Source organism: Sinohyriopsis cumingii, chromosome 15 (assembly GCF_028554795.1).
Source record: "Sinohyriopsis cumingii isolate HCF-2022 chromosome 15, ASM2855479v2, whole genome shotgun sequence".
Taxonomy (NCBI): Eukaryota; Metazoa; Mollusca; class Bivalvia; order Unionida; family Unionidae; genus Sinohyriopsis; species Sinohyriopsis cumingii.
In genome coordinates this window covers 17,882,919-17,896,423 of record NC_142975.1, presented here as the reverse complement: position 1 = coordinate 17,896,423, position 13,505 = coordinate 17,882,919, and the positions used below count along the sequence as shown (strand labels likewise).

General features: G+C 35.9%; 1 protein-coding gene across 2 annotated transcripts in view; it reads right to left on the bottom strand.

Annotated features, from left to right (window-relative positions):
* Window positions 1–13,505, bottom strand: part of LOC149781356 (methylenetetrahydrofolate reductase (NADPH)-like) — a 29,388-nt gene that overhangs the window by 7,484 nt on the left and 8,399 nt on the right. For both annotated transcript variants that reach the window (XM_089935441.1, XM_089935442.1), the window contains 5 exons: window positions 13,260–13,376; window positions 9,959–10,152; window positions 7,315–7,881; window positions 4,127–4,309; window positions 2,898–2,996 (listed from right to left, as the gene is read on the bottom strand). In XM_089935441.1, coding sequence (XP_089791567.1) covers window positions 2,898–2,996; window positions 4,127–4,309; window positions 7,315–7,881; window positions 9,959–10,152; window positions 13,260–13,376 — 1,160 coding nt within the window. The remainder of the gene's footprint in view (window positions 1–2,897; window positions 2,997–4,126; window positions 4,310–7,314; window positions 7,882–9,958; window positions 10,153–13,259; window positions 13,377–13,505) is intronic.

Here is a 13,505-nt window from a genome sequence, read left to right as displayed (position 1 = left end):
TTGAGAGCGACTGAGTGTACAGAATGAAGAGAACAGGTCCAAGAACAGACCCCTGTGGAACACCACAACATAGATCAACTGGGCTGGAGTGTATTCCATTTGCAGATACAATTTGTGTCCTGTTGACCAAGTAGGACTTGAACCACAGTATGGCTGTATCAGGAATGCCAAATACATGCTGGAGACAGTGAAGTAATATATCATGGTCTATTGTGTCAAATGCTGCAGACAAATCAAGGAGGGTGAGAACTGTAATCTTTCTGCTATCCAACGCAGAGAGAATGTCATTAACTACTTTTAGAAGAGTAGTTTCAGTACTGTGGCAAGGGCGATATGCAGATTGTACATTGCTAAAAAGACTGTTTGAATTCAGATGAGATACAAGCTGGGATAGAACAACCTTTTCTAAGATTTTTATATGAATGGGAGATTAGAAACTGGGCAGTAGTTCTTTAAATTGTTATGGTCTAGTGTTGGTTTCTTCAGCAGCAAAAAAACAAGCAATACTTAGCATTAATCTAAAATACTAACAAACTATAATACAGTACTAATGATTTATCTAAAATACTAACAAACTATAGTACAGTACTAATGATTTATCTATAATACTAACAAACTATAATACAGTACTAATGATTTATCTATAATACTAACAAACTATAATACAGTACTAATGATTTATCTATAATATTAACAAACTATCTGTACAATTAACTATCTATAATATGTAAATGTTAAAAATACAATGAAACTGAGACATTGACAATGCATGCAACATTTCCATACATAAGAGGATTGCTTTTTTTCATTGGGATACAAATATAAAATGCAGACATGGTGACAACATGAAGCTCAATATGCAATATAAAGTTTGCTGTTAAAAGTAAACACTGATAATCAAGTGGATTAAAGGGTGGGGCAAAACAGGTCAGCTATGAAGCCAGTGGTTGTCGTATTTATTTTTTACCTACAATATTTGACACGATACTCCACACAGTGTGCTTAAAAAAGAATGGGGAGGGGGGGCAGGTAAATTTTGTGATGCTGAAGCACATCATAATAAACACACTCCAGGAGCATCATGAATGTTCCAATCACATGTATGGCCAAATGAGAATAGTTATCTCCCTTTGTCTCTGTTCAATGTTGCAATCGCTCCACTTCAGAGGTTACTGTCTCTTCCAATTTCATCATGAAGTATATCTTAGTTTCATTTTTAAGACCAATATAACCTGAAGCTGAACCCATAAAATCAAAAGGCAGTTAGACATCAGTGGAAAGGACCAAGAAAATCAATTCAAAACAGAATTTAGCAGCTCCTTCCCTGCCACATGGCATGCTGGGATTGAGAAATGTGCACTCTGTCAGGGACATTTTTATGGCAAGCTCTGACTCAAAAGATCAGGTTGTGCTTATTAAGACATGTGCAGGTACAAGATTATATACCAAGACCAAAAACAAGAAGACAACTCTTCATTTTCATACACCTGAAGGTAATCATAATTTTAATTTCATACTAAATCTGACATCTTAGCAATGTACACAACTCAAAGCTTCAACCTCTTTCACCATTAAGTAAATTTTGTGCCACCATGCCCAACTACCTAAAAAGGTGGGGAAAAAATAGTGGAAAATAAGGATATATTTTAAAGAAAGACGAGATGAAATTTATGTCAATTATTGGGAAAAAAATAAGACCTGGATATGACTTACCTTCATTACTGTTGTAGCTGTTTTGGGTTTAACATCATTTTCAGCACAAGATATTGTTATATAAGATTGCTAGTATAACTGATTGGAGAAAGAACCCAGAAAACTCCTGGTAAGAACCATCTACCCATGGAAAGATATTGGCAAGTTTCTCACATATCCACATTGGCAGAGTCTCAGACTCTAACCTACATGGACATAGGTAAGACGGTACTGATTGGTAAAGGTGAGTGCTTTAGAACACTCTGTCACCTGGGGCCACACTTACCTTTGTAAACTTAAAGAAAAGCATACGCTTATATATTACACATATGCCTCCACTTCATTAAACACCCCGCTCCACTCCAGACAGACCATATCTGAATTTGCTTCAATATGGCTATTCATATCATGTCTAATCAAGTTGCAGCATAAAATTGACAAAAAGGGAGGGGGATTGGAAGGGCCATTTTCAGGAATAAGTAGGGACAAGTAGAAAGTCTGACAAAAATAGAAAAAAGTAGGAAATTGAGAAAAATATAGGGCTGCTGGAAAGACTATATAGAGTTACGTTACATAAAGGTTTATTAGTGAAGACCAACTGCAAAATGCACAACCCTGATCTTCCCTCATATAATGCAGAGGCAGATCCAAGTCTATGCAGTTTGTTAGGAATAATCACATAACCTGATCTGCTGGATCATTATGCATTGGCAGATCAGAGTCTATTTGCTTGCAGTTGGACTGGACTAAAAGGGAGAATATACTGTAAATGCCAGTATTTCTAATAGCTGATTTCTACAAAATGATATGGTCAATACCAGTTTTTATTTCAAACCAAACAATTTGTCACTAAAGCAAAAATGCTACAACTGATCAAAGAGGAGTATGCAATGCTTTACATACTTTGTCTAATGGCAGATGTCCAAAATTAACTAATGTTAGGTTATTATTTTATGTTAGGTTATTATTTTATGTTTATGGTAAAAGACATACATGTACCAACAGTCAATTAAAATTCGAACATGACTGATAGTTTGTGTACATTTCTGAGATGTCTAATGACAGTTGTCCAAACTTAACTATTATGGTGTTGTTATTTAATGTTTATGGTATATGATTTGTTTATTAAAATTCTAATATCACTGATAGCTGGTGGACCTGACATTATGTCGTATATCCAGAAGAGTAAAAACAATGTGACTTACATTATGGTTGATGATATGGTAGTTCACCAGTGGATACTCTGGGAGCAACTTCTTCAAGGCTTGCACATTCTCCTTACTGGTGAAGAATTCCAAGTAAGCCTGAAATCAGGAAACAGCAATGAAACAAGAGGTACTACCACTGTGAAAATCTCTAAATATCAAACAGACTGTTTCCCCCAACTTTCATAAGGCCTTGGTCACAAATATAATCAATCACTCCAACAACAACTAAAGATCCCATGACGAGAAAAAATGTAATGTAAATGAATTACTGATAACACTCGTTTATAAGTTGAGTCAAACTATACACAGATCTGTCAATGAAAAATGTGTTGGCAGATCTGTCAATGAATAATGTGCAGGTGGATCTGTCAATAAATAATGTGCTGGCAGATCTGCCAATGAATAATGTGATGGCAGATCTGTCAATGGATGATGTGCTGGCAGATCTATCAATGAATGATGTGCTGGCAGATCTGTCAATGAATGATGTGCTGGCAGATCTGTCAATGAATGATGTGCTGGCAGATCTGTCAATGAATAATGTGCAGGTGGATCTGTCAATAAATAATGTGCTGGCAGATCTGTCAATGAATGATGTGCTGGCAGATCTGCTGATGAATAATGTGCACGTGGATCCATCAATGAATAATGTGCTGGCAGATCTGTCAATGAATGATGTGCTGGCAGATCTGCTGATGAATGATGTGCAGGTGGATCCATCAATGAATAATGTGCTGGCAGATCTGTCAATGAACGATATCCTGGCAGATTTGCTGATGAATAATGTGCAGGTGGATCCATCAATGAATAATGTGCTGGCAGATCTGTGCTGGCAGATCTGTCAATGAATGATGTGCTGGTGGATCCATCAATGAATAATGTGCTGGCAGATCTGTCAATGAATGATGTGCTGGCAGATCTGTCAATGAATGATGTGCTGGTGGATCCATCAATGAATAATGTGCTGGCAGATCTGTCAATGAATAATGTGTTGGCAGATTTGGCTCTATGAAGTTTGTCAGGAGTACTCAGTAGAACAAAAAACACAGACCCTGATCTGCCACTGCATTATGTGATGGTTGATTAGGATTTATATTCTTAGCAATCTCACTTGACTTATCTGCAAGTATATATGGATTAACTTGAACAAATTCAAAAATCATCCTTTTTGAGACACATTTGGTTTTCTCGCAAGTGTGCGCTGACAATTTGACATCAATTCCTACCTTTTGGAATATGTATCCACCTGGATATCCCCATCCCACTTTTAGATCATTGGATGGTGCAGCACTGATGTTTGGCTGAGAGTTGATTGTCAGAACTCCCCGACTATTGATGGAATGCAAGTTTGTAGCAATAATCTGAGTTTCAGGTGACAGCTCCTCATCATCCCAGGGAATTTTTGTCACCTGAAAAGAAGAGGGATTTCAAATACAGTTTATATTGCTCAAATGTTGGGAAACCAATATTTGTCCATACAAATCATTATAAAATGTTGTCATTGGGATCAAAATTTCCAACACAGTCCAAAGAAGTCTGGAAAGTTGCACAGCATCATAGCTGACACCAGTGGAATAATTTGAGGCAGGTGGAAGGTAGTATAATAATGTGCCTTTTATATAATTATAAATACCTGAAAATCATTTAAAAAATGCCCATTTGTAACATTTCACAGTTAACAATTACTAACCAATATAATTAATCTTTTGCTCAAAATAATGTGCTGATATTCAATTTCTGATCCTGGATAAACCTCCTAGATCCAATAAAACATCTTGGACTTGGATCCTCAAAAAACCTCCTAGATCCCAGAAAAACCTCCTAGATCCAAAATAACTCCTCACTAATCTGAATATGCATTAAAAATATGTTCTGTCGAATGCTGTCTCACCGAGAACAATAAGATGAAGTAGCTTTGTGTTAGTGCATACAAACTGGAGGTACATAGCACTATAATACAAAATATTTAGTTCAGTACAATAACTAATGCATAGTCACGTGACTTTCAACAACTTTTTATGAAACTATAACTATAATGATCCATGTAGTCACCAATAAAAACACAGTCACCCTGAAAACTACTTATATGTACCATGATCTAATGTAGTGGTTCCCAACCCTTTCAAATACAAGGATGCCTTCTTAACTTCAAAATAAATTTCTGGAATCCCACATGCTAATAATTGTGCTTTTAGGCTCCCGTTGAATAAAAAAAAAACTGCCAACCTGAACAAGACCTTCTCAGCAAGGCAGTCAATATTTGTCCATAAGCTGTACCAGTTCTCAGTAAGGTGTAACAATATATAATGAACTGCTATTGTCAACCTGGATAACATGCATTTACAAATTCAAAACTTATGCAGCAGCAGTAAACATCATGTTCAACTCAAAAGTTTGTTTACTTGAACCCTAATTACTCCAGTACAGTTTCACAAACTGCAGTTCCAAACTCTACAGAGCTCAATGGCTTCTTTCTATCTCTAAACTTGGCATAATACTATCAAAAAATTAAATTACACATGGGCAGTGGTGATTGGAATCATCTTTCCTTCCATGTAACTTACTCAAATCAACACATGATGTCCACTAAACCTAACTGTTCCCCTTCCTACTTATTCCCCACAAGAATTCCCTATTATTTTTGTGCACCATTAAAACTTTTAAAGAGGTTTATTGTCACCTTTTGTCCCAACATGTTGATTGTTGGATGCCATTTTAAATAAAAATTAAGCAACAGCTTTTGAACATGTAGATGTTTTGCATCACAAAATATGCAGTCTAAAGCACCTGTGGCACTCCGATAAAGTTAATCTAGTTCACTGAACTATTATGAAACCCAGATCCAAATCAAACATGAACAAGTCAGTATCCAGATTTTACCACAAAAAATCATATTTCTGCAATTTCTGTTTTTATTCACATGTCCAAATTTTAATGATCTTTTCCATAAGACTTGTGGCAAAATTGTAAAGGCTGGCAGGTCTCAATAACCCCTGGGCCCACAGGTTGGTAACTGCTGATTTAGTGTACCAGTAAAAGGCACCACAAAAAAAATTCTGGCTCTAAATTCTATTTCATTTCAGTAATTACCTATTAATAATTTCCTTCCTTTTTCTCTCAATTTCTCACTTGTTCTCAATACAAGTTTCAATTTATAGCTGAATCAGATGTAGGCATTTCTGTAAATTTATTTCTTTAACAAAATATTATCCCTTACATCCTTTATACAAACTTGAAAATACATTATACTAGCAGATGTCAACAAAAATCCAGGTGAAATTTTACAAACAAGACATGTTCCTAATATTTCAGCTGACAAACATGGCATCTGATGCTTCTAAAAAAAAAAATCAATAAAATTGTTACACTGAGTTCTCGTTCTTGTGTCACAATGTGACATTGCAAGAAAGACATGGACAGTTCCCATCTTTGTTCCTCTGTAATAATATCAGCTATAGGGGAGGCTCGAAGTGGCTGAGTGGTCTGAAGCATTCACCATTACGGATCACTGCCATCTCACCTGTCTGTGTGGGTTTTAGTCTTGGATTCAGCCAATGTAGATATGTGAGAAAGCTTGCCAGTAGCTTCTTGTGGGTCAGTGGTTCTTTCCGGGTTTTCCAGGGTTCTTCCTCTACCATTTGTGCTGGCTGCCATATATAGCCTATCTTAAGCTGAAAAATGGCATTAAACCCTACAACAACAGCTACTTGGCAAGTTGCGTTTTCTAAAATAGGTCAAGCTAGTGTTCTTTAAGACTTTATTATGTCCATTACAGTTTCTTGTTTCTTCGTCAATTTTAGACCTAGTGGTTGCCAGTGGCAGTAAGAATTCTCAGATGGTGATGTAAAAGGATTGTATTGGGCAATGTAGCATACTGTGGTGAACTTTGCCAGCCTACTAATGCAATTAAAATTCACCTCACCAATAGTTTTTTTTCTTCACCTGCCGTAACAAATGAATACTACTTATTAATACAACAAGACTAATAATCAATAGAGATTCTGGATTTAATTAGTTAGCACTTCTATGATCTTATGTTTTTCAGGATATGACTTTTTGCTTACAATTTATGAATGCATTTACCAAATCTGATGATTGAACATGGAACAGTGCATGAGAAATCTGAGGCAAAAACTTGATACAATGTTTGGATTGTGACAAATAGTTAAATTTGACCCACTTGGGAAAGTAGTACACTTTGACCTACTTCTGTAAAAATGAGAAGTAATTCCTGAAGACAAAAGTACCCATCAAATTTCAAAACAGTCAAGTTTCTGGGAAAATATTCAACACATAATTTTCTATGATAGCTAAAAGAACAATTTTAACATGACTGTTCTAAATGATATTCATTCCGCATCTATGCTTCTTCTGCAATAAAAAAAAAAAAATCAAACTGGAGGTTGGAACTGACCTTGACACCTTTAGAGTTTGCCATGCTGCTGATGTAGCATGCAAACACATTCCACACATCCCTCTCTGACACCAGCTCCTCACCCCACATCTTCAGTAGATCCTCCTTGGGTGATTTACTCTTAAGGTAGAACAGGTAATAGTCCTTGAGATCACGAAATGCTGGTGCCGATGAATTTCCCCAGCGGCCATTTGGAAACTCATCCCAATTTGATGTTCGGTGCACATAGCTCTTTGGTCGACACCTCCAAAATATTGGCCGAATCTCTTCACATGCTCTGGAGTGATTGGCTGTTGTTTTCCATGGCAATCTTCGTGTTTGGTCTTCACACCACATGCCCAGCCTTTTGAGAATTTCTATTGTAGCCACTTCCCTGTTTAATGTGTAGAAATGAATGCCATGAACAAGTCCACTTGCAAACAGATCTTTTATCATGGAAACTGCGTGATCAATGCCAAAGTTACGAATGGCTTCATCGTTGTCCTTAATTGGATTTATTGCATCTATTATTTCCTGGGGAACTTCTAATCGGGACAACTTCACAATATGGCGGAGTGACTGGTAAGCCTGGTAAATTTAAATGGAAAGGTTGATGAAAAACTGTTACATTTTAAATTCAAAGAAAATATTCAGAAGAATCAACATTTAGGTTTCTTTTCTTTCTTCTTATATGTTTGATCTCTACTTATCAATTCATCATCAACCATTAAATAAATTATAAAATGACAAAAGAAAATTACTGTCTGTCCATTACCATCGTTTTTGGTTGTTGAATAAATGGTTTTTGATGCTAACATGGAACTTAATTAGAATCCATAAAAGCTGCAGTTCTTCTCAAAATTATACTGATATAACAAAGATGTTCTTTGCATGTCCTGTGTACAATTACTAAAATTCACTTGGACTTGACTTTTCAGTCCAAAATCAAAAAGCTTCTTCATTACTTTAAATGCAAGCCCTTCACAAACTCTGGTAAAAGTACACTGTCCAGAACATAGGTTATTAGACAGTGACCTTGATCTTTGACTCCCAAATCAATCAGGCTTCTTTCTTACCCAATGTGCAAGTCATTCACAAGCCTGGTCCAGGTATTTGATGTAGAACTAATATTATAATGTGTGATGTAGAACTTATATTATAATGTGTGATGCTGAATTCATATTATAATGTGTGATTTAGAACGCATATCATAATGTGTGATGTAGAACAAATATTATAATGTGTGATGTAGAACTCATAATGTGTGATGTAGAACTCGTATTATAATGTGTGACATAGAACTAATATTAAAATGCAGACTAGAGATCTTCTTTCAGTTACAGTGCAAAACATGCGCAAACTTTAGTGAAGGTACATGGTTGACAATTAAAATTTCTGCACAGAAAACACTGATCTTTCAGTCAGTTTTCTTGACCTTTGACTTTTTGACCTCAAAATCAAGTCATTTTCCTTACCTTCAATGTAAATTGTCCACTGCCTTGCTCCAGGTATATGAGGTAGAACTAATGTTAAAGTGCATATACCACTGTATTTGACAATATTCATTGGCATATCTGTCAGCACAAACTCAATATGCTTCTTCTTACCCAAAATGCAAGTCATCCACATAGTCTGGTCCAAGCATGTTATGTAAAACTAATGTTATTGTGCTGAAACCATTTCAATTCCTTCTGTCAAGGTCACCTTGACATTTGAGATTTTGAACACAGAATTAATTGCTCAGTGTAGGTCATCCACTGTTTTGATAAATGTAAATGTTGGAGATTTCTAGGTATTATGCAGGAACCATTTGCTATTTTCAGTCAATCGAACTAGACTGTCCCTCAACTGTTTGTCTGGTCAAAAAGAAGTCCCAGGAATCTAAGAGAATTTCTTTCTTTTGACTCTGAAACATTCAAACCATCCCCGATACTCTGGAGTGAAAATAAGGTTTTTAAAATGATCAATGTGGGGGCCATATTGGCTGTAAGATGGGCACCATTTTCATTTACAACCAACTAGATATAAGAAGTCTTTTGCTGAAAATTACTGGTCAATAAGACAAATCCGTTCAGAAGAAATAGTGAGAAGATTTTCAAGGTGGCTGCCATGGTGGCCATATGGTATCTCAGACTGGCATCATTTTCATTTGCGACCAAAAAGTCTTCCATCCAGGAAAAGAAAGAACAATATTGTCAAGGAGGTTGCCATGTTGGATGTCAGGTTGGTACCAGTATATGTAGGACCTGATATCCATCACAAGAAGTCTTTCAAGTGAAAACCTATTGCTGATATAACCATCCATTCAGCATAAGAAGTGACAAGATTTTCAAGATGGCCAATGTGGCAGCAATATTGTACAAGTGGCACTATTTTCATTTAGGACCAAATAGACATTGTGATGAATGTGAGTCAACTTTCACAATAATCCTCCAAGAAGTTTAGAAGCAACGATAACAAGCCATCCTACAGATGTATGATGGATGTCATACGACAGAACATCCCAGAAGCTCTTCTGGTCTATGACCAGGAAAGCTAAAAATCTGAATCCTATACAATATATTTTGTGTTTTTCTTAGATATGGCTAGAAGTGGGAAATTCCACAGATTGTGTGCAAAATAAGCACCCTAAATAAAAGATACTGAAGGAATAAAAATGTATCACCTGTATTGGTAATATTCCTGGAATTATGGGACAAGTGATGCCAATATCCCTGCAATCCCTAAGGAATTTGAGAAAAGTCTCTGCCTTGAAAAAGAGTTGGGTTATGATAAAATCAGCACCTGCATCGACCTTCTCCTTCAGGTGCCTCAAATCATCCGCATAGGAGGTACATTCAGGGTGACCAGTGGGGTAACCTGAAACAGAGGGGTACATAAAGCAAAATGTCACACTCTGATATAACAAGCAAAATTAGACTAATCCTGTTGCATCACTGCCCTGTACCATGTAACACTACAATTTTTCTATAAAATCTGACTATCCTTCTGAAGTTCTATCATTCCAAATGGCCAAAAGGGTGGCTTGAAGAACGGAGGTGTCATTAACTTACCTGTGAAAACTAAAAGATGCTACTGAATCTTGTGTTTGGAATATTTCTGTCTTTTCCTGAAAAGAGGGGATTGAAACCAAAGTTCATATTTTGTACACAAAGTAATATCCTGGGCCTGAAAAATTCCTTTCCATCTCAGTGGTCCCATATAAGTAGGACATGACACTGTCCAGTTCCTCGTAAGCCAATTAATGGTCCCATATAAGTAGGACATGACACTGTCCAGTTCCTCATAAGCCAATTAATGGTCCCATGTAAGTAGGACATGACACTGTCCAGTTCCTCATAAGCCAATTAATGGTCCCATATAAGTAGGACATGACACTGTCCAGTTCCTCGTAAGCCAATTAATGGTCCCATATAAGTAGGACATGACACTGTCCAGTTCCTTGTAAGCCAATTAATGGTCCAAAAACTAAAAATGACAATTCATTGAACTCATCTAGATGTTTGGTTTTAGCTGAGGTTCAAGAAAAAAAAAAAAAAAAAAAAAAGTGAGGGTGAGGGTGAAAGTTAGTAAGCAACTTCAAACAAAACAAGAGGATGCCATGATTGTAGGACATCAAAAAACTGAGAGGAGGTGGGAGGGCAATGCAATTATTTAATGGGTTATAATTACAATGGGAATAACTGTCAATCAAGAGCTTGTCTAATGAAGTTGTTCACTTTTTTAATAAATTACATTTATTTTCAAGAATACATTTCCATGAAGAATCAACAATTGTCATGTGTACATGAAAAAAATGCACTTGTCACTGCTTTATGTTATTGATTCACAACAAATGAAGATTCAGTAGCTCCAGTAGCCTAAGTGGTTTGAGCACCAGCCTTGGATTTGGGAAGTCATGGGTTCGAACCTCGGTTGAGTCATTATCAAAGACTTACAAAAATGGTACTAACAGCTGCCTCACTTGGCGCCCAGCATTAAATGGTTAGTGTTAGGACTGGTTGGCCTGGTGTAAGGATAATGTGACTGGGTGGGACATAATGCTACATGTAGCATGATGCCCCAGTGCTAAACATCACTATAAACTGCCACACTGCAGACATCGTAGCAATATGGCATAAATATTGTTACAGCTACATTTAAAATCCAAATGACACAAACACACATGAAGATTCCTTTTTTCCCCAAACTTGGGACATTTATTTTGTGAAACAAATATCAATGTCAAAACTTAATTTTTAAAATATCTGATCTATTAGTAGAATACTATTGCCATGATTTCAGTGCAAGTAATAGTGAACTTCTTCTTATCCTTGAGGAATCTTTGAATACCAATTCAGAAATATAAAGTTAAATAATGAACCATATCTGCGAAACAAAGCTTTTATTCACCAAGTACTTATTTTGTCTGGTTGCCTTGCTACCTTTGATTACATTTTTGAATGAGTAGGTCAAGTTAAGATAGTATTTAAGATAATCATATTCTTCTTGGCATCCGTCTGTCTACAGGAGACGATGGCGTAGCTCCAAAGTAAGCTTTTGTCTATCCTTCTTTCTAGCTCTCTTTTCAGCTTGTTTTATTCTTTTCTCTTCCTCTGCATTTTGAACTCCCTGCCTGACAGGACAGATAATCATAAGTGCTCAATTAATCAATTGAAATGAGTTGACCCAACACATGACCACTAGCTCTTACACTGGCAGAATTTGCATGCCTTTTAACTTTTTTCTTTTTCCACCCTCTTTATTTAATAGAAAAGACCAATTAACATGATAATAAAAAGATGGAACCAAAACATGAATTTCACTTGACAAAACATTTGAATTGGTATGTATTTATGACAGAAGGCATTAGTGACATTTTCATTGATTGAAATGTTGTCAAAATATTGTTATTTATAGTGTACTATGATAAAAATGTTGCTTGGAAAGAAAATGTAACAAAATAAACTGCTTATTAATAATTGAGAATTGCATGGTATTGTTTCAAATTTCCAGGTACTAACCACCATTTTCAATGATAAAATAATCATTATATCAAAGTCTCATTTACCAATTTTGATCAATTTTCTTTACAACCAAACAATAGGAGCAAATCTTTTTGGTATTTTCTTTTTAAACAAAAGAAACTCTATCTCCATATTAAAGGCAGGTTCATGAGTTTTCTGGGTGAAGTTATCAAAGGAGTGGTTTAATATGTTACAATTTCAACTAGTCACTATCAATCAATCAACTTCAACTTGCACCAGTTCATTTTCACACTTTTAAGGATCAAACACCACATATGATTTAATTTCTAACTGGGCCATACTATAAGATCACATGGCCTTGCAGCCTGATGAGGTAAAGAGAGGAATCACAGATATTCTTCATAAATACCTGTCTCTTGTTCATTCATGAAAATTCAAAAAACACATCATTATCACAAGTACCTGCTTCATGGATTTATTTATTTCTGCAATAAATACTCACTTTTCCATGAACACATCCTTTACATGGGTTATAGCAGAGTCAGACTAAAACATAATTTTCTACAACTAGCTTGTCCACTGAAATAACCATGTCCTCTCCTACTCAGGTCCTGATTATTCTAAGGATTAAACAAAGTGTAGAAAACTGTGCAACAGTCTGACTTGTTGACAACTGATTCAAAGTATATAATACTGGAAAAGTGAATTTATTTATTGCATAAATTATTCAAAGATGACCCCACTGGCTGTCATCATTATCACCATGCCCCGCTCTGAGCCTCCTGTAATGGGATGTGAATTCAAGCAACGGTGCCTTTACAATTTTTTGTATGCATTCAAGTCAATATTTTTTCTAATATGGAAATAAACCGATTAGAGCTTTGGCTGAAAGTTTCATCTTTTCTGCTAGACAAATTTTTTTTTACATGAAATAGCAAAATAAATGGAAAGATATCCCTTCCAACACTCATTTTAGGTAGTAGAACTTGGTCTATTTACCTGCTACACAAATATTGAAATAATCTCCATACTCCTTCCTGATGAAACGCACCATATCAGCAGCATAATTCAATCCACCCTCAACAAATGTCCATGTCTCAGAACCATCTGCAGGATCTGTGGAGATCAAACACACAGTAATGTCACATTCATTTTTTAATTGATCAATTTCTTATAAATTTGTCAAAATTCCTAGATCCAAGTAAACTGCTTCAACAAATCATCAATACGCCGACAAAAAAATAA